Raw genomic sequence first — 23,711 nt, 5'->3', positions numbered from 1 at the left:
CACTGAGGAGACTGGTTGAAGGCTCAGGTGCATAGATGGTGTTTCCATGAAACAGTAGGAAAAAATACTGAAAGAGGGAGGAAAACACACCTGATTAACATGCAGTTCACAGGCTTGTGCCACTGCCGAAATTTTGGGTTTGTAGGTCATGGGGAAGTTTATACAGCACTGGGTCTGCTAGAGACCTTCCACAAGAAAGGCTGAAAGTAGGATCCAGGGAACTACAGACCTGTCAGTCTGACCTCGGTGCCAGGGAAGGTCATAGAGCAGATCATCTTGAGTGCCATTATGCACGATATACAGAACAACCAGGTGATCAGGTCCAGTCAGCACAGGTTTATGAAGTTGGGAGGAAGTGTTGATCTGCCTGAGGGAGGGAGGCTCTAGAGAGAGACTTGGACAGACTAGATCGATGGGCCCAGATCAGTTGTATGATGTTCAACAAGGCCAAGTGCTGGGTCCTGCACTTGGGTCACAGCCACCCCAAGCAATGCTACAGGCCTGGGGAAGAGTGGCTGGAAAGTGTCTGGCAGAGAGGGAGCTGGAGGTTCCCATTGGCAAGCGGCTGAATGTGAGCCAGCAGTGTGCCCAGGTGGCCAAGGAGGCCAATGGCATCCTGGTCTGTATTAGAAGCAGTGTGGCCAGCAGGACCAGGGAGGTGATTGTCCCCCTGTACTCAGCATTGGGGAGGCCACACCTTGAATACTGTGTCCGGTTTTGGGCACCTGAATACAGGAAGCACACCACAACTTCTGTTTCTCAGAGTCTATTCCTGAAGATAAGTGCTTAATTATGATGCTGCTACATGTTGTTCTCCAGACATGTTGGATCTGCTTTGCAGGACTGATGTTGTGTGCTGCTGAATGAAAGGCACTACATCCTGAGCGACCTGAACAAATCCTCACACTCTGGAACACAGCACATGAGACAGCAAATATCCTGCTGCTTCTCTGCCCCCTCCTTTGCCTTTCGTGTTACGCTCAGTAGTTTCTCAACTAGTTACTGTTTAGAAGGTTTTTGATGTAAACAGTTTCCTCCATGCTGTTTCACCCAGCCATTACCATAGTTAACTGTGGTGCAAATGCTTCTTTTTTTTATGTCCTTGTGCAGTTTAACAGCTTTGAGCAACTCTGCATCAATTACACTAATGAAAAACTGCAACAGTTTTTCAATCATCACATGTTTGTACTGGAGCAAGAGGAGTATAAGAAGGAAGGCATTGATTGGGTATTCATTGATTTTGGCATGGACCTGCAGGCCTGCATTGATCTAATTGAGAAGGTATGTACAGGAGTGCTAAGATGTATTTACTGAATCAGTTTTATTCATGATGCTCACTTGGAGATGTCCTCAAGTCCCAGTGACTAGAGTAGGATAAACAGCAGAACAAGTTTCTTGCCTTTCTACATACAATACTGAATCATAGGAAAATGAGTGTTTGTGGCTGTTGTGGCTACTTGGCTTGACCTCCATAAGTTTGCCTTACACAGCCTACAATAACCATGAGCTATAACAGTTATTTTGTGGGGCTGAATAAACTTCCTTGGTTTTTACTTTTGTCTTTCTCTGTCCCTACCATTCTTCCATTTACTTTGTTTTACATATGCTTAACATCAAACTTAACTTAGCTTCTCCAAGCAAATGCTGTGTTTCAGTCATATGCCTTGTGCCTGTCCCCATGAGGCCCCTGTTTTTTACATTACATGTTGAAGTGCAAAGTCCTTTGTGCTCTTCCTAGTGTGGAACTATTGCTTCCCTCTCACCACCTCCCCAGGATGGGATATGCCTTTCCTTTTCTCTTCTTTATGAGTATAATATGGTCCTGGTGGGGGCAGCTGTCTCTTGCTGTACCTCTCTTTCTGCAATCTCATATGGCATGGCACCCAGCTGATCCGTGAGGAAAAGTTAAATTTTAAGTCTGCTGAGGCAGAAGTGACATACTGAATAGTCAAAGTGTGGTTACTATTTTTACAGAATAGTCAAAGTTTTCCTCCTCAGGATGAGAAGAAGTTGTGCAGTCTGAAAATTCCATCATATCAAATGTAAAGGCTGCACAACTACTGAAAGCAGGCAGCCTAAACATTTTCCAACAATGATATTTTTAAATCCACAGCCATTGGGAATCCTGTCTATCCTGGAAGAGGAATGTATGTTCCCAAAAGCTACAGATATGACATTCAAAGCCAAACTCTATGACAATCATCTTGGCAAGTCACCTAATTTACAGAAGCCCAGGCCTGATAAGAAAAGGAAATATGAAGCTCACTTTGAACTTGTGCATTATGCTGGTTCAGTAAGTTCCTCTGCTGGTGGGTAAATTTTGTGGTTGAGGTCTTCCAGGTTTGGCCCACAGCACACAAGGGCGGGTGGGAAGGATGAAGAGGGGGAGTAAGGAACAGTGAGGAGTAAAAGCAGACATCTACTCTTTCTGCATGAGTATTGCAACAAAGTAAGATGCCACCAGACTCCAAGACACCTGGTCCTTGGATACACAAATGAAACAAAACAAACTGAGGAAGGCTGAAAATATGTCTTGCCTTGCTTTTGTCACTTTTCCTACAATGACATTCAGAGTAGTGGTTAAACAGCAGCAGCATCTAATTTTCCATCTTCATTGTCTGTACAAATGAATTGAGTAATTTCTGCCTAACTTCAAGGATGTTGAAAAAAAAATAAAATTAACTTTTCACTCACAGTGCAACCAGTGTGTCAAAGTAGTTGAGGGAAATGTGGTTAGTTCTGCTGCAAAGGGTTAGTTCATAGGTCCACTGATGATGGGGTAAATGGGAATAAAATCCAAAAACTGTGATAGCTGAGACAAAACTTGTCCAGTTTCAAAGCTCTGTTTTCAGACCAGATGGGCAGAAAGAACTTGAGAGGGACACAGGAAATTTTTAATCAAACTAGAACTGATATGAAGCTTCAGCTCAGAAGAGCTGGAGCCTACCTGATGCTGTTAATTTCAAATTATAATTGAACCTTAAGCTAATTTTGTATTTATATTTGTATATATTAAGAGAAATAATGCCCATCTTGTCATTTATCTGTAGTTGTGCATGGATTCAGCAAAGAAATTAGAACTTCTATGCCCTTGTGATATTAATAATGGAACATATCTTTCCAGCTAAACAGAGCTGTGGCAAGGACAAGGACTTAGATTTTTAATAATTTCTGTCAGAGAATCTTGATTATTTCAGTGTAGTGTGATGTCATGGAATGAAATTATTAATTGTGCATTTCATAGTTCAGCACTTACCTAGCAGGGTTCCTGGGTCACTGATGACATGTGATACCTGTACAGCCCGTGGCGTGGAGTGTCTGAGGAGGTGTAGGGACTATTTAGTTAGGAAGGGGTGTGTGGGATCCAGATGGTAATTATTACAAAGAGAGGTCTGGGAACTTGGAAGCAGAGAATTGGAGAGGAAGTGATGCAGAACAAGGTGCGTGAGACCACTCTGAGATCAGCACTTCAGAAAAGGTCACTGGCAGCAAACCATACCACAAAAAACTACAGACTGCTCTCAAGTGGAACACTTCTGACCTGTGGTTTGTTTTCTTGCTGTAGGTTCCCTATAACATCATTGGGTGGCTTGAGAAGAACAAAGACCCACTTAATGAAACTGTAGTAGGTATTTTCCAAAAATCATCCAACAAACTCCTGGCAAGCTTGTTTGAAAGCTACATTGGTGCTGACAGTGGTAAGCAGAATCAGCTCACATGGATTTTCTTTTATTTCGTGGATGTGTTCCTGGGAATGAATTTAAGAAACAAAACAATCCTCTCAGCTGTGATTGACTCAATGCTAAATGAGGCAGTGATGAGTTATTTAGATGCACACAATATCTGTAAGAGTTTACTGGTTATACCAAGGACTCTGTATTAACTCTGCTAATCAGAATGTGTCTTACCTCTGAGTAACTTTGGCTAGGAAATCTGTGTTGTGAAAACTCCAGTGAGAGTTTGAGCATGCAAGTGCCTATATATGCAGGCAAGTGTTGCACAAAAATATTCTGTACACAGATGTGTATGAACAACAACAGCTCTTGGCTTCCATTCTGTAGTCCTCCTTGCTAGCAACCCTGTATTAAATAATAATTACTAGGTTTAAAAGAGTGTTTTGGAATATTTTGTTGCTATTGCAACTAGACAGTGAAGGTACCCAAACACCATTCCACATTGGCCAAAGTAGAAGATTTTGCTAATATATCATCCTTTATAGTTGCTTGTATTGTTTTTGTTTGGTTTTTTTGTGTTGTTGTTTGTTTTTTTTTTACTGGACTACTGTATGTCTAAGAATAGATTTAAACTGTATTCATTACACAGAATGGTTTTATTTGTGAGAAGACAAGTAGCAAGCACTGGCACTCATCACAAAGATGTAATGAATGCTTTACCTTTCTTTAGCTCTTTACCTTTTACGTTTACCTTTAGCTTTACCTGAAGTTGCAACCACTTACAGACTACTTATAGGTAATCTCATTTCCATAGATGGTATTGTCATTAATCATAATCATACTTCCTTTCTAAGGAAGTAAGCAGGCTGCAGACTTCACACTGTGAATAAGGGGGAGCTGAATGTAAATAACAAGAATCCTGCCGCTAGCAAATTCTTGCAAGTTACTGACTGCCTATTTGCCAGTGGATATTCCTGCCTGTCAGAATACTGCCTTGCTTTTCCTCAGTGTCAGGAGAAGAGAGCAGCCTGTCCAGATTAGCTTCTTCCAGCCTCAACAGTGTCACTTTCAAAAGGGAGAAAGCTGTGAATATTGCATCAAGCACATTGCTTTCTTCAGTTCTCCTTTTCTGTTGATTATAGTTGACAGGCAACAGAATTCCAGACCTCCTGGGAATTATCTCATCGTCCGGTGTTTAGGAAACTTAAGCAATTGCTGGATGTTTTTTGGGTCATGACTGGCTCTTGTGAAACTTCGTAATGGTTATGTCAGAAACCAGAATTTGTTTGGACGATCTGAGTGATTTTTGACTCTGAAGTTTTAAGCAAAATTCAGGGGATGCAAAGCTGCTATATATAAAATTACAAATATTCATTTCCCTCTATTCTAGACAAATGTTACTTGCACAAGTTTAGTGTCTGCAAAGCATACACATGAGAACCAGTGTCTATACAGTAAAATGTACTGTATAATTTTTCCATAAGCATTACCTTTCTTTAGCTTTTTCTACATCATCTCACCCTGAAGGCTTTTTAATGTACTAGAAATTACCCCATTTTGCTAAAAGTTATTTTTCTGCTTTATTCATATTTATGGACTTTTGGCACAACAAGTGATGATGTGTAGATCTGAAGTGTAAATGAAATCCAGAAAACTTGCAGTGGTCTTTGGCAAAAATCCTACGTATGGACCGAGAGCTGCAAACTTGTGGTGTATCACACTTGATGTTCAGAACATTTTGTGCACTATTTGAGCAATCAGAGTCATCACGTCATTAGCTATGCCTTTCATTCAAAGGGAATTGCACTGTTAGAATGGTTTGTCTGTCTCCCATGCCCTGCCTGCATCGCTTACTGAGATATAGGTTGTGATTTTTTTTTTTCCCTTAGCTGACCAGGGTGGAGAAAAGAAACGCAAGAAAGGTGCTTCTTTTCAAACGGTGTCCTCATTGCACAAGGTTTGTTAACCTTTCCCCACCTGATAGTTTGGGTTAATATATGAAAGAGGAATGTTAAAATTCATAATGAAGGATTTGATTCAGGGTCTGGGTTATAGATCCTGGAAGAGGGAATACACTGTTGCTAAAACTTCATGTGTGAGGGTCTGCTCCATTTTATCTTCTTTGAGCATTCAGGAGATTAAGTGTGTTTTATTCCATTTTAGAAAGTATCACAAAACATTGTGAACAAACTTTATCATTTATTTTGTTGCTTATAGTTTCACAGATGTCTTTGGAACAGGAACTGATTACAAGTAATTTGCTAGTCCCTATCTGGTTACTCTTTGTATTTGGATCGCAGGGTTAGAGCAGTCATGGAAAACAAAAGTTGAATCGAGTCTCATATAGCCTCTTTTTTCCCGAGTAATTCCCTTCCACTGAGACTGGAATGTGATTCCAGTGGTAGCTGTCATTAGGATCATGCCTGGGGAAAAATGAGGCATGTAGTTTACCATTATTACTATTTCTTATGGTAAGAAGTGGGGAAGCTGTAATGCAAGTAAGCCTCAGATAGGGAAGGGGAGGTAGTTATCTCCCACTAGCCATGTCATTTTATCATGTTTGGAGGTATTCCTCCTGGAGAAATATCACAGGAAATTTAATCCTGTATGTTAACAGCTGATAAAGCTGTAAAGATAGCTGAAGGATCACTCAGTTATTTAATAATCCACAAATAGAAGCCCACTTTCCAGCACACAAGGAGCTACTAAGTACCCAGCTCCAGTTGCCTCATGTATCATCCTTCTTACATATGCAAAATTTTTAGTTTGGACAGTTGTGCTGATAACATTATATGCCACCTCTAATGGTCTCTGTCTTCTGCTTACTAGACAAAACACTTTCCACGGAGCTTGGTGATTACTGGTAGGGACCAAATGGTTGGCTTCTTCTAAGCTAGCTTGCTGTCTGCCTGGGGGATCCTAATGAAGATCAATCAAGGGAAAATGTTTGGCCAGAAGGCCAAAAACCTTGTTTTTAAGAGGAACAGATGGGAAAGGTGAACTATCTTCACTGAGTGGGGAAGGGACTAGGCAAAAATGTAGCTGACTTTACAGAAATGCTCCTCAAGGTGATACTGTGTCTTGTTTACTGTTCATGTTGTTTCTGACAATTTTGGAGCTGCAAGTAAGACAGATCTTAAGACTTTGCTATAACTGACGCTATAACCTATTATAAAGTGAGTTGGTACTTTGATTTATTTGAACACGTTTCTCTGTAATTATTTTGGTAAGCTTATAGTTCTGTTGGAAACTCTTCAGAGATGACCTTAATAAACTGAACAACCAACAAACCAAAGAAATAAGTGACTGGGATTCCACTAAACTGCTAACACTAATTGCATTTTTTATATGTCTGTTCTAGGAAAATTTAAATAAGCTGATGACTAACCTAAAATCTACAGCCCCTCACTTTGTGCGTTGCATTATCCCAAATGAATCAAAAACTCCAGGTATGGAAAACACAACAATCTTAAAATTTTAGTATATTTCAACTATGTCATTCCAATACTTACTTACAAGTCACCAGATTGTACTGTCTGTGTTATTTGCTGTATCCAATGGTGTTGCTTTTTCAGGAGATGACACTTGACATTCTCCCATTCCCTCAGTGAAATGAAATGAAGCCCTATGGAGAAGCTTCATTTAATTTAGCCTTGGTTTTTCCCTGCAGGTGAAATGGATGCTTTCCTTGTCTTGCACCAGCTCCGCTGTAATGGTGTCCTGGAAGGCATTCGCATTTGCCGTAAGGGTTTCCCAAACAGGGTGCTTTATGCTGACTTTAAACAAAGGTAACATGGGGCTGTATTGTCTCCCATCCTAACCTGCCAGTCAAATTATAAAAACCACATCTTCTAATTTTTATTTGAGGTGTTTTATTCTGTTCTATTTTCCATTCAGTTTTCCTGAACGTAGAAGGCAGAATTCTGCTCTTTCTTGTGACTGTGTAGCTGGAGAGTAGGGAAATCAGGGGGTGGGGAAAGCAGAATCTAGGCCAGTTTTACTCATTGCTCATCTGTTATTAACAGATACCGCATCCTGAATCCAGGGGCAATCCCAGAGGACAAGTTTGTGGATAGCAGAAAAGCTTCTGAAAAACTGATGGCATCTTTAGATGTTGACCATAACCAGTATCGTTTTGGACACACCAAGGTAAATCACAAGAGGCCATCATGGCTTATGTAAAGAGAAAAATTACAGATCTACAGTTTAATTTTTGAAATAAGACACTATGCAATTTCTGGTGGAGGTGATTAATGTAGAATTAATAATACAAGGAACCAGCAATATGGCAGCAAAGTTTTATTAATTTTTAAGCTGTGCTAGAGGAATTATATTTCTCTGGCTTCAGCTCACACAAAGCTCTTACTACAGCAAGACTACAAGCAGACACAGCAGCAGCTGATTCTCCATACTCCCCAGTAAAACAATATTTAATGTAATATAGGTACACTCAAACACATATGGACCACAAGGTCAGCTACAGCTTTTGAAATGAGGCCATGTGCAATTACGACATGATCCCATTAGCAGGGATCTCTGGAAACTAGGAGTGGTGGTTGAGCCCACCTCCTTTGAACCCCACCACAGCTGAAAAGTACTGTCAAAATAAAAAAGTGGCAATAAAATAGTTTGGCGTATTCAAAACTGGGCAGATGAGACCCATTTTAAAACAACTTTGGAACTGTACAGTGCTGTCCCTGGTGCAAGTGGTATTTGGTCCTCAACACTCTTACCTTATAATACTGTCAATAAAAACCCATTTTTTCTGAACAATTTCAGTAAAGTCTGTGTAACTCTGGAGTAAAATAATTTGTTCTGGGGAAATGACATCTGTGCATATACCAGGTGTTCTTCAAGGCTGGTCTCTTGGGCCATCTAGAAGAAATGAGGGATGAGAGACTTGCAAAAATCTTAACAATGATCCAGGCAAGAGCACGTGGCAGATTGATGCGGATTGAGTTCCAGAAGATAGTGGAGCGCAGGTATGAAAACACACCCTTAAATCTTAGCAGATAAGAGCAATTACCATTTAATTATGTGTTGAGTAGAGTAATGATTACAGTCCCTAAGTCTATAGCTAACCCTAAATTAAAATATTAAAGTGGGTGTATGATAAAAATAATAGAAACTGTATATTATTTGCATGCAGCTCTGGTAAAAATCAGATTTGGAAATTTTTCAGGAGTTCTAGAGAAAGTTTATTTTATATCTTGGAACCTAGAACAATTTCTTAATATCACCAAGAAAAAAGCCATAAAACTGACTGAGACTGAAAAAAATCCTCATTTTTTCAAGTCAGGCTAGCCTTTAGGGAATTCTGTTTGTTTCCCTCTTAAACCAGGGATGCCCTGCTTGTGATTCAGTGGAACATCCGTGCTTTTATGGCTGTGAAGAACTGGCCCTGGATGAAGCTTTTCTTTAAGATCAAACCTCTTCTGAAGACTGCAGAAACTGAAAAGGAGATGGCTAATATGAAAGAAGAGTTCTTGAAACTGAAGGAGGCCCTGGAAAAATCTGAAGCCAGGAGAAAGGAACTTGAAGAAAAGCAAGTCTCTTTAGTTCAGGAAAAAAATGATTTGCTTCTCCAGCTCCAAGCTGTGAGTAGACATGAATATTCATGTATTTATTAGATGTTCTTTGAAACTCAAAGACTTACAGAGTGTTAGTGCAATCAAACTAAAATATGCCCTTAGTCTTGTTGGAGTCTTGTAAAAAATTAGATCAGATAGAAACTCTCTTGCTCTGGCATATAACCTGATAGGCTAACAATGCAAAGCTCAACAGGTTCTGTCCAAGGCAACATCTGTGGCAGATAGATGTGAAATAGTCTTCTATGTGACTTGTCATGCTCACCACTGTCCTACCGTGCTCCTTTAATTACTTGTCGGTCTTGTTTTCTGAAATCAGGAAATCTTCCTTAGACTGCTCTGTAGCTTTGGATCAGGCTCTCTGACCACTTACAGGAGAGGGGACAAATGAGGAAGAAAAAAGACCAAGCTCTCATTGCTGTCCTCTTCCTTGCACCCCACCAGGAGCAAGACACTCTGGCAGATGCTGAGGAACGATGCGACTTGTTGATTAAATCCAAGATTCAGCTGGAGGCCAAAGTCAAAGAACTGACAGAGAGGGTTGAAGATGAGGAAGAGATGAATTCTGAGCTGACTTCTAAGAAGAGAAAATTGGAAGATGAGTGCTCTGAGCTCAAGAAGGATATTGATGATCTTGAAATAACACTTGCAAAAGTAGAGAAAGAGAAGCATGCTACTGAAAACAAGGTACTTTTAGAACTTCACCATGTATTCAAAAGAGGTAGAGCATAGATTACATTTATGACAAGAGCTACTGGGCTTCTGATGGTTTTATACTGTCTGTTACACAGGCTACACTGAAGGATCAGTGTGTACAAAGTTACCTGACCTTATGAGGGGAAAAGTCTTAACTCAGGCTAAGTTTCCCTTTTTCTGAAGAGAGTTTTTCTGCAATGGAGCTATAGAATTATGTCTAGTGTGAGTATTTTTAAGTAAACAGTTTTCTGCTGTAACCATGAAATCTTCCAGCTCTTTTTCTTGGAGTCTGTACAGCTCATCTACTTTTTCCAGAGGAAATCAGAAGCTGTAGTCCACCACAATAAAAGTGACATAGAAAATAATTTATTACATTTGAAATAATGTACTAAACCCACAAGAACTGGCACACATTGGCTCTCTTGAGGGCAGTTTCACTCAAACAGCCACAAGGGGCTGGAGAGATCCCTTTTTTCCCATCATTTTCCTGCATACCAGTTCAGTACAGACTGTCATTTGAGCCAAGTTATGATAATCACTTGATTCAATGTCTTAAAAACACATCTTCCCTTCTCACACAGGTCAAAAATTTGACAGAGGAAATGGCAACTCTTGATGAAAACATCAGCAAACTTACTAAGGAGAAAAAGTCCTTGCAGGAAGCTCATCAACAAGTTCTGGATGACCTACAAGCAGAGGAGGACAAGGTCAACACATTGAGTAAAGCTAAAGTGAAACTGGAACAGCAAGTGGATGATGTAAGCTGGCTCTGCTTCTGTGTTTCCCCAGGCTTGTTCTCCACTTAGTTTCCATGACCCTGGCATGTTGCAAAGCTTTGTGTCCATTTAGAAATAGTCAAGGATACAGAAATGCAGTCTTTGTGCTGTCTGTAAAAGGACTAATTCTAAAAACTTGTCTGGATAGTTTATCCTTTGAAAGGAGTGCAATAACCAGGGAAAATCCATTCTGTTTGCATTTGCAGTGTAACTGGCATGAAGTCAAATAGAACTTTGCTACCAAGAGAACTGTCATGCTTGCACGAATGTAAAGTGTGGACTAACCCTTATATTTCCTTAGCCCATATGCCCTCTGGCTGCTAGGAAAAAAAAAAAAAAAAAAAAGTAAAATAGGATGCTTGTGCTTAAGTAATTCTCCTTCATAACTTGCTATTAACTCACACAAAACTGGGCTCAGCATACATCTGACTGTTGTAAACTATCTGTGTTCAATATATTTAATAAGAAACTTTGTTTCTAAAGCTGGAGGGCTCACTTGAGCAAGAGAAGAAAGTGAGGATGGATCTAGAAAGGGCAAAACGCAAACTGGAAGGTGATTTGAAGCTGACCCAAGAGAGTGTCATGGACTTGGAGAATGATAAGCTGCAGATGGAAGAAAAGCTAAAAAAGTAAGAGACTGATTCTGTTGCACTAAGCAGCACAATTACCACTGTAGTTTCAGAGCCTGCAAGCGTGTCATCCTGCTCTGATGATGACTAAAAAGAAATTCCATGAGGAGAGAATGTGGAGGCAAGGAGTGAGGGACAATCACCCTTACTTGTTCATGGTATACCTGAAACATTAGAATTCACTACACTTTCCAGCATTTAAAATAAAGAAAGAAAAACAAAAAGTTATTTATACTTTTCATTTCTTAGAGGAGAAAGTTGAAGGAAGTCTGTAAAAAGTTGTTAATCCTCACTACATATGACAGTATTGTTAAAAGACTTGACTGTATTAAATACATTTTTCCATTAAGTCTGAAAATAATTTTTGTACAACACAAAGAACCAGAAATATAATTGCACAAATGCATGCAGAGTCTTGACTTGGAAACTGCTGCTCAGAGGAAGATGTGTTTTCATGCAAGGTCAATACATGAGGATTGTTTTCATTTTTAGACACATTAGGAACTTTGTTGAGCAACACTTTTAAAATTACAAAAGCCTAACTTGAAGCTACAGAGAAAACTGTCACAGTAAGATTTTGCTTTCCATGGCAGGAAAGAATTTGAAATGAGCCAGCTGAATTCTAAGATAGAAGATGAACAAGCTATAGTGATGCAGCTGCAGAAGAAGATCAAGGAGCTTCAGGTCAGCTTGCTTCTTTCTCATGTATCTTAAGTTGAGTTTCTCTTTGTTCCCCACTGAAGGGCTTTGCAGGGACTTTTCATGACTAGCTGCAGCTCAGCTTTGAGACCCAAAGTGGTGCAATTCCATAACTGCCCAGACTGATTCCTTTTCCCCTCAGGATGCTCTCTCTGTAGTAGTTCCTTCCCAGTAGTGGGATGTATGACCACAGAACAGTAATGGTTTCAAGCAGGGCAGAAAGGCTCTGGTGTTTTCTTTTAAGCAGATAATGTTGTTCTAAACCATGGAGCTGAGGGTGGATATGGATAAGGAGTTGAACAGAGACCAGCATGGGTTTCAAATTTAGGGGAAGGGTTTAAATGCACAGGAAATTTTCAACAGAAATGAAAGGGCCAAACAGCACAGTCCAAACAAACTGTCTTGACTCAAAATATCAGCTCTGCTTTTTTAAAAATAAAGAACATTTGCATAAATTGGATGTGAAGCATAGATTGGTCAAAATAACTGTTCCATAAAAAAAGACTGCTCCCCATGAATATTCATTATTCATGCAATTCTACACACTGCTGTATTTCAAACCCTGTCTTAACACTCCTAGCGAGAGGTTGCTTCAGTCACAGAGCTCTTTAAAGGGAAGAAGTCCTTCCTCTTCAATGACAATTTGCTGCAGCTGCTGCTCTTAATATCAAGTAACTTCTCTCATGTGCTTCAGCAGCATCTCAAGTACATGAGTGTACAGTCAATGGTCTTGACCTAAGTGTCTTGAACTTGAGCTTGTGGAACAATCTACTATGAAAATGATGTGACTCATCATTCTTGCTGTAGCCCAAGATCAGATTTACTGGCACAAATAGGCAAAAGTCCTTTAACTGCTGTGCTTTCACCCATATTGCAAAGCGTGGACTGGCAGGGGGTTTAACAATTTGTAAGGTGCTTCATGGTCTCCTGATGGGAATCATCATGAAGGTGACCCAAATGTGCTCACATCTCTTTGTTAGGCTCGTATAGAAGAACTAGAAGAGGAGTTGGAAGCAGAAAGAGCTGCTCGAGCTAAGGTGGAAAAGCAGAGATCAGATTTGGCCCGAGAGCTGGAAGAATTAAGTGAGCGACTTGAGGAGGCTGGAGGAGCCACGGCTGCCCAGCTAGAGATGAACAAGAAACGTGAGGCAGAGTTCCTGAAGCTGCGGCGGGACCTTGAGGAGGCCACACTGCACTATGAAGCCACGGCTGCCACCCTGAGGAAGAAGCATGCAGACAGCGTGGCTGAGATGGGAGAGCAACTGGACAATCTGCAGCGGGTCAAGCAGAAACTGGAAAAGGAGAAAAGCGAGCTGAAGATGGAAGTGGATGATCTGTCATCCAACATGGAACAGATGGTCAAGGGAAAAGTAAGGGTCCTGAGTCTTCCCAGCTCTTCAAATGTCATGCGTAGCTAAGGCTAGTCTGAAGGTTTCCCAGGATACCTGGTAGTGCTGGAGTCTTGAGAAGGTGGTGTCTTGCCATCTGAGAGTGCATATATGCAAAGTGCCCCCCCTGTCCTAGCTGGTGGCATGACCCTTCTTACCTGGAGCTGGGACAACAGCTCAGATGGGCTGTCTAGAACACATAGTGCATCCACAGTCCCAGCCATGTTGTTAATCCATATATCTCGGAGCACAAAAATGTGTAATGTAAATTATGCTTCCCCAGGCTGGTGTTGACTGGGGTGAAGCCATTCAAGGTAGGGTATCTCCTTAGCAGAGTGCTCTCAGATCCTGCTCTTGCATCACAGTCTTGACCATGTTAGAAAGAAATGCGAAGGAAAGGCTTGTATGACCACCATGTGTATTTTTACTTCCCATGGCTGGATCGTGGGTAGTGTTTCCTAAGTGGCTACTTTTCATAGCTTTTGGAGCATTCCAAAGAGCTTTCAGTGCAAGTGAAGAAAAGGAATGTCAGCTAGAAAGCTTTCATCCAACTCTATTTATGATGAAGGGCAATGAAAGCAGACTCAATAGCAATTATCATTGAAGGTGATTTTCTCATCTAGCAATTATGAGGAGGCTATCCCTGAACATCATAGGCATGAGATTGCTTTTGAAGCTCCTGCAGCGTCTTTTTGCACTACTGCTTCTGTTTAGAACACAGTTCAGGGAAAACAAATGGGGAAGGTGATCTGATGGGAAATCCCCGGGCCTGGGACTGTAGACACAGGGCTATTCCCCACTTTACTGTTGTGGTATTTGTGTCTTTGCTATCTGACATTATTCTGAAAGCCAAAAAAACAAACAAACAAAAGATACATTTGGAAAGCTACAGCTTCCAAATGGCTGCCTGGAGGCTACAGCTTTACTTGTGTTTTCTCCTGATTCCTACTAGGCTAATGCAGAAAAACTTTGTCGAACTTATGAAGACCATCTGAATGAGACAAAAACAAAACTGGAAGAGATGACTCGCCTCATGAATGATCTTACTACTCAGAAGACAAAACTCCAGAGCGAGAATGGTAGGTGCAGGTTCAACCCATATAGACTGTTTCCCAGTAATCTATCAGGTGTGTCTCAGCACTTCATCCATGTGATGTCTTGTGCAGTGGCATCTGCTCTGAAAGTGGATGGATTGGGATTGCTGAGTGGAGCAGTAGCTTTGTGTCTTTTGACATTCCTATCTTCAATATTTTATAACCTTGGTGGGGCAACCTTCCCTCAGTCTGGCTTTTAAAACATACTTACCAGCACACTGTGATACCATCTCATGAGCTAAAAATGGATATAGTGGCTAGGTAACCAGTTTCAGAAGCAAGGACATGTATATCTATCTTGCAGTGCTATGGGGAAGATGAAGGAGCTGCCGTTCTGTTGCTGTCTGTGTAAATACCATCTTCCTCAGCATGACCTTGGGTGTTGCATTCTAGAAGATGCTCACACCTGAACAAAAATACCCCATATGCTCTATGTGCTTGGTACTTTTTTTGCCAGGGTAGCACTATTTAATCTCTGCATCCTCATCAGATACCACTGAATTCTGGATGGTGTTTCCAGATTAGCTACTTTTGACAGTTTTCAGAGCACTCTAAAGAGTTCTTTCAATGCAAGTGAAGAAATTTCAGTGCTCTGAGAGTTAGAAAGCTGTCATCAAACTCTATTTATGATAAGTGGCAATGAAAGCAGAATCATGAGAGCAATTATCATTGGAAGTGATCTATGTATCTTCAAATATATCGTTTTCACTTCCTGCATGCTTTCTTGTTTATTCTATGTACTGCTATAAGGCTGCAGTTTCCAGCTTACAGTGATGCCCTTGTGATAAATCAAGTTTTCCTTAGGTATCCCAGCTCTGGACACTGGTCGTTGTGAGGTTCTCAGAGTGCTTTGCAGCCCTCTGAAAAGAAGTCTGTAGAAAAACAATGTAAAGTAGTGAAGAAAAGTGTAAACAAAACCAGCTACAATTGCACATGAAAGTAAGCATCAGTCTAGTCTGATCCATGAGCTGAACTAAAATTAATGAATAAAGGTATTGGCAATAAAAACAAATAAACAAACAACCCCCCAACAAATACACCACAAAACCCACAGAAAAACCCCACCAAAACCAAAACAAAACCCCAAGGAAAACTATCCTGGTAAAGTGCCTTCGGAAGAAGCCTCATAAAAGGTCAGCCACAATCAGGGTTAGTGCTCTTCCTCAGCAGAATTAGACAGGTGGGACTTCAGTTTTGTCTGGGACTTTTTATTTCATCATCTTACCTTTTATTTTTTGTTTTGTGGGGGTTTTTTTAATCCTTTGGCAGGTGAGTTTACAAGACAACTTGAAGAGAAGGAATCACTGATAAGCCAGCTGTCCCGGGGGAAAACATCATTTACACAACAGATTGAAGAACTTAGGAGACAGCTAGAAGAGGAAACCAAGGTAATGCCTTGACTGTGTCCCATTCATTGAGATGGAACAGAGAAAAGTGTTCATTTTTATTTGTAGCCTGGATAAATGCTGAAGTGAGAATGTTTCCTGGTAATTGTACTGATGTAATTTCATGCCTCTGACTGAGGGAAGTCACAGGAGAAGAGTCTGGGAAAATAATCAAGGTCCATAATTGTTAAATAAAACTTACCCAGTAAGATAGACAAAACCTCAGATCTTGCATCTTATAAGTTTGGATGCCTTCCCAAAGGTGTTAGCTTGTCTTCAGTCTTGATAGCTTCCTCAGCATGTCATCAGTTAGGGATGACTTCAAACACTTCTTACCTCACTTGACCTGGAGTCTCAAAACCAAATGCAAAAAGAAAAAAAAGGCTCAAGCCTCCATTTGAATTTCTAGGGGTTGTTTGTTTGGATTTTGCTGTAAGTAACCCTGCAATGCTGTGACCTTTCTGTCCCTGCAGTCTAAAAATGCCCTGGCTCATGCCCTGCAAGCCGCCAGGCATGACTGTGATCTCTTGAGGGAACAGTATGAGGAGGAGCAAGAAGCTAAGGCAGAGCTGCAGCGGGCTCTCTCCAAGGGAAATGCAGAAGTGGCACAGTGGAGAACAAAGTATGAGACTGATGCCATTCAGAGAACAGAGGAGCTGGAAGATGCCAAGTAAGTGGGTTACATGGGCTTCATCATGTCCTCGGTTGGCAGGTCTGCTCTCCCTGGGACTCATTATACTGCTATGGGAATAGGGCAACCTGGTTGGGAAAATCCCTCTGGCTCATTGCTGCCATTTGTGGTTGTCCTTCTGTTCTTTTCATCGCTCAAGCAGATTGATGTTTCTGTTGAGTCCTTGTCCATAGGTTAGTGGATGTGGATACTGGGGTTTATTTAAGAACTAGCAAGACTAGATTACCCTAATTGGTTATCCCTCATACTTCCTTGCTTTGCCCCAGCCCAGTGCTATGTTCCCTCAGTCTTGACCTCGCTTTCCATGTGGGAGATGATGGCTGCTCTGGGAAGGCAGGCAGAAAGTCATGTTAGCTCATGCTGTGCAGTTGCTCCCTATCACCAGTCTCAGGCATTACTGGCCAAGGACTATTCTGAGCACTTCCAGCATCTGCCTCCTTGCATCTCTGCTCTGCAAGATCTTCCCCCACTTTGAGCATATTTTCTCTGTCTAGCATCTTGATGCTCTTCTTTCAGGGCCTTCCTTTCTTTCCAGGAACCTCTGCTTGCTGGGACTCCCAGTCCCCTCTTTTCTCAATCCAAATGGTTTATGAACAAAAGCCCAAGACATGACCAGCCTCTTAATTGGTGGCTCTGTCTCATATATCTTAATTGGAGGAACATGACACACTCATTTAGATCAGATCTTATAAAAATTTACAACCAACCCATACTGGTTACAGCTAGCAAGTACCAGACTACTGCTTAGTAGGTCAAAAGTTCAATTTCAAATATTCACACACACAAACACACACAATTATGTGCCACATGTAAGCATTCATAATTTAAGCTGGTTTTTGCCCATCATAAACTTTTCTTTCTAGAGGTTTGATTTCCCTCTCCCACTCATTGTCCCTCTCCAATTTTCCTTTTCAAACCTGATTTTTGAGATATTGCTCAAAAACCAACACAGTTTTTCTGGATAACATGGCAGTGGTGACACTTGGTCATTTCATCATCTCTTCTCACCTGGTAGGAAGAAGCTTGCTGCTCGCCTGCAAGAAGCTGAGGAAGCAATCGAGGCGGCCAATGCTAAGTGCTCCTCTCTGGAAAAGACAAAGCACAGGTTGCAGAATGAGCTGGAAGACATGATGATTGACCTGGAGAAGGCCAACTCAGCAGCTGCCTCTCTGGACAAGAAGCAACGTGGGTTTGACAAGATCATCAATGACTGGAAGCAGAAGTACGAAGAGTCACAGGCAGAGCTGGAGGCTTCCCAGAAGGAGGCCCGCGGCCTCAGCACTGAGCTCTTCAAGCTGAAGAATGCCTACGAGGAGACACTGGACCATCTGGAGACACTGAAACGGGAAAATAAGAACCTCCAAGGTAGGCAGGCTTCATTCAGACCCCATGTCCAGCCCTAGAGCCACACCAGTGGGCAGCTGGATGGATGATGGTGCCCTGTAACAGCTGTGGGTAAAGGCGTTTATCTCATCCTTGAGACTAGATTTCTGTTGTGTTTTGGAGACACTGACTGATGAGGGCAATTAAGACTGTAAACATAGAAATTGGCATGGCCAGAGGAAAGCAGGCTTCCCTTTGCTTACCTGTCAATGAAGCTCAGTGGCAGAGGTGCCAGTCTCAGAGGAGAAACAAGAAAGATGGCAAAGGAGCAGTGGATGAAGTCTAGACAGCTCCCAAGGCAGAGCACAGTGTTGCTAGCCTGCAGATCCCAGCAAAAAACCCAAAACCACTATAACCACTTCAAAAAGTATTTACAAGAAAGTTTGTGCCTGCAAGTTGTTCAGGTAAAATAATTGCTGTAATGGACAGTAAGGCAGCACTTGTTGTTGTACAAGCCCTTGAGGTTGTACTTTGAGGCACGTGTCCTGTATTCATGCTCCATGAACTGTGGGATGTGAGACACACTGATACCTAAATCTGTCCATCCTTTTTGTTCCAGAGGAGATCTCTGATCTGACCAATCAGATTAGTGAAGGAAACAAGAGCCTCCATGAAATAGAAAAAATCAAGAAACAGGTTGAACAAGAGAAGTCAGAAGTTCAGCTGGCTCTAGAAGAAGCAGAGGTAAGGAAGGGAAGGGGAAAGGATGTCTTTATCACTGCTTTCCTTCCTTTTTCATCCTCTCAGCAACACGGTCAATATGTTGGTTGTTAGTACATGCAACATCTCTGCACCCAGCTCCTATGGCCTTGCTAGACTGTTTTCAAGAGTGACACTAATTTTTGGAGATATCAGCTCCAAGATCAACAAGTGGAAAGCTCTTTCAAAGGAGGTGCTTTTTGGCTTTTGTTTTTTTGTGGTTGGTTCTGGTTTGGTTGAGGTTTTTTTCTCCTTTCAGGAAGCTCAGAAATATTCTGTTGGCCTTCTGAAAATCCAGTCCTTCTTGCTCACTTTATCATGGAATATTTCAGTCTTCCAGGAAACACTGTTAAGAATTATAGTCTTATTTTATCAGATATTTCTAGTGTTTAGTTTCCAGCAACAAATAGACCGTTTCCTGTTTTTGAGAATAAGACAAACGTCCTGGTGATTTTAAATTGTATAAGGTCTCAGATATTGTGTTGGATACTGCAGCCTAATTAAAAAAATGGTACCAGTCTCAGAAACCAAATCAAAACAGGCCATTTGGAAAATCTTTAACTCTCATAGGTATTTGGTAAAGACCCTTAGCTTGACTGCACTAATTTCTACTACTAATTTCTACTAATTTCTACAGCAACAACTATGAACATACCCAAGAGGGATCCCAGTTTCCAGAAACAAACCAACAATAACAAGTTGACTGGAAATCCAGATTATTCCCTTGAAGGCCTGGGTAGTCAGGTTTTTTTAAAGTTTGGTGCACTGCAGAGCTAGGAATGAGGCTAGGTGTTGCTGGCTAGATGCAGCACAGCACATAGCAAGGGATTTTTAGTGAAGGCCGCATTTCTTTTGAAATATACCCTAACTATTATCTGCTAAAATTAACACCTCCCAGTGACTGCGATTCATTAATACCTTAAATGCTGTGCAACTTCTTTTGTCTGTTACAAGGTGTTTTATACCTTGCAGGGATTTCACAGTCAAACAGGTGTCATGATCAGAGCAGAGGAAAGAGCATGCCTTTCTGCCACAGCTCTGACATGTGGAGAGTGATTATATGCTCTGTCAATAAACTTCTCTTGCTAGAAAGAATACATTGGTTCTTGAAGGATCTAAGGGGCACGCTTTACTTTCCTGGGCTGTGTGGAAGAGCTTCCTAAAGCTCAGTGAAATTAGGAACTGATGAAAGTAAAGCAGTGATGTATTTTATTTTAATTGTGAAAGAAATGGTCTAACACAGATTTTTTTCCCTTTGTGGTAAGTATGGGTTCCCAGCAGTCACAGTGGTGACTCAGTGTTCCTGCATGCTGTTCCCAGTAATACCTTGAGTAATACCTTGAGCAATACCTTGAGGCTCCTTGGCATGAATCATGCATTCCACCCATAGCTGCTGCATGATGGCTAGAGGTTAGCGAGGAATTTGAACTCCTTTGTCTTCAGAACCTCCATTCTGTTTCCATCATCTTTCAAGGGAAGCATAGCTAAGCCTGTGCAATTCTACCCATCAGAGAGCGTTTCCAAAAATATGTGGTGTTCTCTTCTACTTCACTTTTCTGCTTGATGTGAGCAGCAAGGAGTCAGAATGCCACTGAGCCTGGGTAATGCAAAACCTAGAATTCAGAGGCCCTGTTACTTCACTATGGGCTGTTGTCAGCTTAGTTCTTGACTTCCAGATATGAGAGAAATATAAAGACAAAGATAGAAGAACCAATCTCCCTTGTTTCATGGAGGTGTTTTCACGTTAATTGGGGAGAGTGAACAGAGTATTTTTGTGTTTTGTCATAGAGTTGATGCCTGTTATTTCTTTCCTTGAAGTAATCTTGCCTAAATAAGATGATGTAAATGGGAGGATTTCAACACTTCGTGATTTGGAGGGATCTCTGTGAGCTTCCTCCTAGTAACAATCTTGCTTTAGTTTTCGCCTGTTCTTTACAAGCCGATGAATTTCTACAGGGTGTCTGCACAGGGGATGGAGTAGGGAATGCACGTTGCTATCAAAACCATGCAGGCAGGACCTAAGGTCTTTTTTGTGAATCATGAATTGTTTAAAAATTTGTCACCTGAGGAGCATGCTGCTCAGTTTTTCAGCTGCCAAGTTGTATTAGAAAGCAAATAAATGCACTGTTTTGCCCTGTAATCTGCTCATTGCCTAGAGAGAGAGGCAAGGAGGAAACAGTGCTATTTGGAATGGGAAGAAAAGTGTAAAAGGATCATCTTTGTGCAGCAGTTTGTGATTTGAAAAAATAAAATCAAATATCAAATCCTAGCCTGCAAGATCTTTGTTCTTTCTATTTCAGGGAGCTTTGGAGCATGAAGAAAGTAAGACCCTTCGTTTTCAGCTTGAACTTTCTCAACTTAAAGCAGAGTTTGAAAGAAAACTGACAGAAAAGGAGGAAGAAATGGACAATATAAGGTACTGTGCAGGAAGCAGCATGTTTTTTACAAGGAGAGTCTCAAAAGACCAGAAATATTCTCAAGGCCCAAGCTACTCAAATGCATCACAGGTAGTTACACCAGCACAAGGAGATGCTGTCCATACCAGAAACAGTGACAGTTCTGATTACTTGCCAAAGGGTAGTCCTACCATTTCTTTGTTCAGATATTCCTGTCAGTTCTGTCTCAGCCAGCATACACAAAAGCCCATCATACATAGCAGCTGTAACACAACTGACAGGCACAACCATTATTGCAGCAGACCAAGGGCCACCAAGTCTGTAACTTTGTAGTACAGAGAAGGAGTCTAGAGAGCTGCCTTCTCCTAATCGTCTAGGATGGTTACCTCCCAGAGGGAACTACAGGCAAAATCAGCAGAACCAGCTCAGTGGTGCTCAAACCTGATGTATGAAGGCATTCTTTACCTCTGCATTTAGTAATTTATACAGTTATAGCTACACTGATCATGGGAAGATGTTAACCTGCTGTTATAGTGTGGTTACCACCATTTGGGTAAGCAGTAAGAACTGCAGAGATACAGAACATGTGACTATAAAAGGAGAGGAGCTTGCAAGTGAAAGGGATGAACAAGTGAAACGAAAAGCATTTGGATGAGAGGAGGAAGATGTCTCTTGTCTCTCCCCTCCCATCCAACACAAATGCTAGTCTGAAGAGTCACACACCTAAAATGTTGCTGTCCTGGGCCAGATTTTCAGCATATGTGTGTGTGCAGTCCTTCTGAAAACTCTGGCTTTGAACTAGTCAGTGTTGCAAGGGTATTAATGGAAGAACCACGTCACTGTAGGCTGAAGAGTAGGACAGGTGAAGTCTAAGGCCCACTTTTGCCAGTGTAAATACAAGGATTGATGTATTAATTATTTCAAAACCAAGAATGTTCCATCTCTTTCAGATACTATATTCTGATGTCCTGCAGATGTTTGGATTACAGAGATCTCAGGACAAGATATCCTAATCAGTGCTTCCAGCCTCAGCTTCATTACAAACATTTTGCTTTTAAGTTGTTCAGTAGACACGCTGAGTTGTTTCCTGGAAGTCTAGGGCATGGTTCAGTACTTTGCTGAACCAATAAGGACCTCAAGGTTTTACTTGCTGGTTCCAAGATTTTACAGAACTCCTATGCATCCAGCAAATCCTGGCCAGCAACAAGATAAATGCTTCCCTGTGTGAGTCATATTCTGCGTTTTGAGTTACCTTCTGACTGTAAGCAAGCCAGACTTTCATGTTATACAGTCAAGAAAATGACGCACTTGTCTGTAACTGCTTTGCCATCTTTAAATTGACACTAGGCTGCCTTTTACAGGGGGACCAGGCTGTTAAGTGAGTGGCTTAATCTCATGTAAATTTAGATTTCCTAACACAGATTTCTATTCCTCTATTGTTCCCTTTATATTTAGCATAAGAAATGTTTTTCAACATCAACTGTAAGTCACAATAAATTGTAGCTTGCACACGTTTACTTTAAAGAGCACCTAGAATAATTAACTTAGAATGTAGCTGCCTACCTTTGGTTTTATTAATCCCCTCCACTAATGCCTTCATTAAAAGGCTGGGGTGTAAAACATCCCCCTAAATGATTCATTAGATACCTTGGTGAGTGACTGCTAAGCTTGAAGTGCTTCCTGTTAGGTTCAGACCTGTACTTGCTTGAGTGCACAAGAGATCTGAGAGAACTATTGCTGCAATATTGCCAAAGGAAACGGGGGATGGAGGATGCTCTTAGGTGCTTACTAATCAGGAGTTGGCTGAGAGGGTGAAGCACAGTGGTCAGTTAGGCAGCAGTAGGGCACTAGAAACCTGTGCTATGTATGTCATTCAGAAATACACTCTTTCTAGCTAAATGATTCATTAGATACCTTGGTGAGTGACTGCTAAGCTTGAAGTGCTTCCTGTTAGGTTCAGACCTGTACTTGCTTGAGTGCACAAGAGATCTGAGAGAACTATTGCTGCAATATTGCCAAAGGAAACGGGGGATGGAGGATGCTCTTAGGTGCTTACTAATCAGGAGTTGGCTGAGAGGGTGAAGCACAGTGGTCAGTTAGGCAGCAGTAGGGCACTAGAAACCTGTGCTATGTATGTCATTCAGAAATACTCTCTTTCTAGAAATGTGACAACTTCAGAAAATGAAGGACATTTGCATGTAGTTCTGTGTTCCTGTGCAAAGAAGAAAATTACCCCATTGACCCTTCTTGTGCCTTTCAGGAGAAATCAGCAACGTGCCATAGATTCACTGCAGTCCACCCTTGATTCTGAAGCACGAAGCAGAAATGAGGCTATCCGGCTGAAAAAGAAGATGGAAGGGGACCTCAATGAGATGGAAATCCAGCTCAGCCATGCTAACAGGCATGCTGCAGAAGCAACAAAGTCAGCACGTGGCTTGCAGACACAAATAAAGGTACTTGGAGAGCTGTCAGTCCCAAGCACCCAATGGTAACTGTGGGCTGGGTGCCATTACCACAGAGCAAAATAGCAATGGTGATGGCACTTAAGAGGGAAGCTACTCCCAAGGATGTGCAGGAAAAGCCCTTAGTGATCACATCTGGCACAAGGGAATA

At 41.4% G+C, this 23,711-nt stretch overlaps 1 protein-coding gene across 1 annotated transcript in view; it reads left to right on the top strand.

The window, feature by feature from the left end:
* Positions 1 to 23,711, top strand: part of MYH15 (myosin, heavy chain 15) — a 49,488-nt gene that overhangs the window by 15,180 nt on the left and 10,597 nt on the right. Inside the window, exons 15-35 of the mRNA XM_009993360.1 lie at positions 1,111 to 1,281; positions 2,114 to 2,293; positions 3,566 to 3,698; positions 5,564 to 5,631; positions 7,036 to 7,123; positions 7,345 to 7,462; positions 7,700 to 7,823; positions 8,520 to 8,656; positions 9,016 to 9,271; positions 9,707 to 9,949; positions 10,540 to 10,716; positions 11,218 to 11,363; positions 11,957 to 12,047; positions 13,043 to 13,432; positions 14,403 to 14,529; positions 15,814 to 15,932; positions 16,403 to 16,599; positions 17,636 to 17,985; positions 18,563 to 18,687; positions 21,003 to 21,118; positions 23,359 to 23,551. Of these exons, the coding sequence (XP_009991662.1) occupies positions 1,111 to 1,281; positions 2,114 to 2,293; positions 3,566 to 3,698; positions 5,564 to 5,631; positions 7,036 to 7,123; positions 7,345 to 7,462; positions 7,700 to 7,823; positions 8,520 to 8,656; positions 9,016 to 9,271; positions 9,707 to 9,949; positions 10,540 to 10,716; positions 11,218 to 11,363; positions 11,957 to 12,047; positions 13,043 to 13,432; positions 14,403 to 14,529; positions 15,814 to 15,932; positions 16,403 to 16,599; positions 17,636 to 17,985; positions 18,563 to 18,687; positions 21,003 to 21,118; positions 23,359 to 23,551 (3,549 nt within the window). The remainder of the gene's footprint in view (positions 1 to 1,110; positions 1,282 to 2,113; positions 2,294 to 3,565; positions 3,699 to 5,563; positions 5,632 to 7,035; positions 7,124 to 7,344; positions 7,463 to 7,699; positions 7,824 to 8,519; positions 8,657 to 9,015; positions 9,272 to 9,706; positions 9,950 to 10,539; positions 10,717 to 11,217; positions 11,364 to 11,956; positions 12,048 to 13,042; positions 13,433 to 14,402; positions 14,530 to 15,813; positions 15,933 to 16,402; positions 16,600 to 17,635; positions 17,986 to 18,562; positions 18,688 to 21,002; positions 21,119 to 23,358; positions 23,552 to 23,711) is intronic.

The sequence above is a fragment of the Chaetura pelagica genome, unplaced genomic scaffold (genome assembly GCF_000747805.2).
Source record: "Chaetura pelagica isolate M959 unplaced genomic scaffold, ChaPel_1.0 scaffold101, whole genome shotgun sequence".
NCBI classification, from domain to species: Eukaryota; Metazoa; Chordata; class Aves; order Apodiformes; family Apodidae; genus Chaetura; species Chaetura pelagica.
The sequence above is the reverse complement of the archived record's forward strand: the minus strand, read 5'-3'. Positions and strand labels throughout refer to the sequence as shown.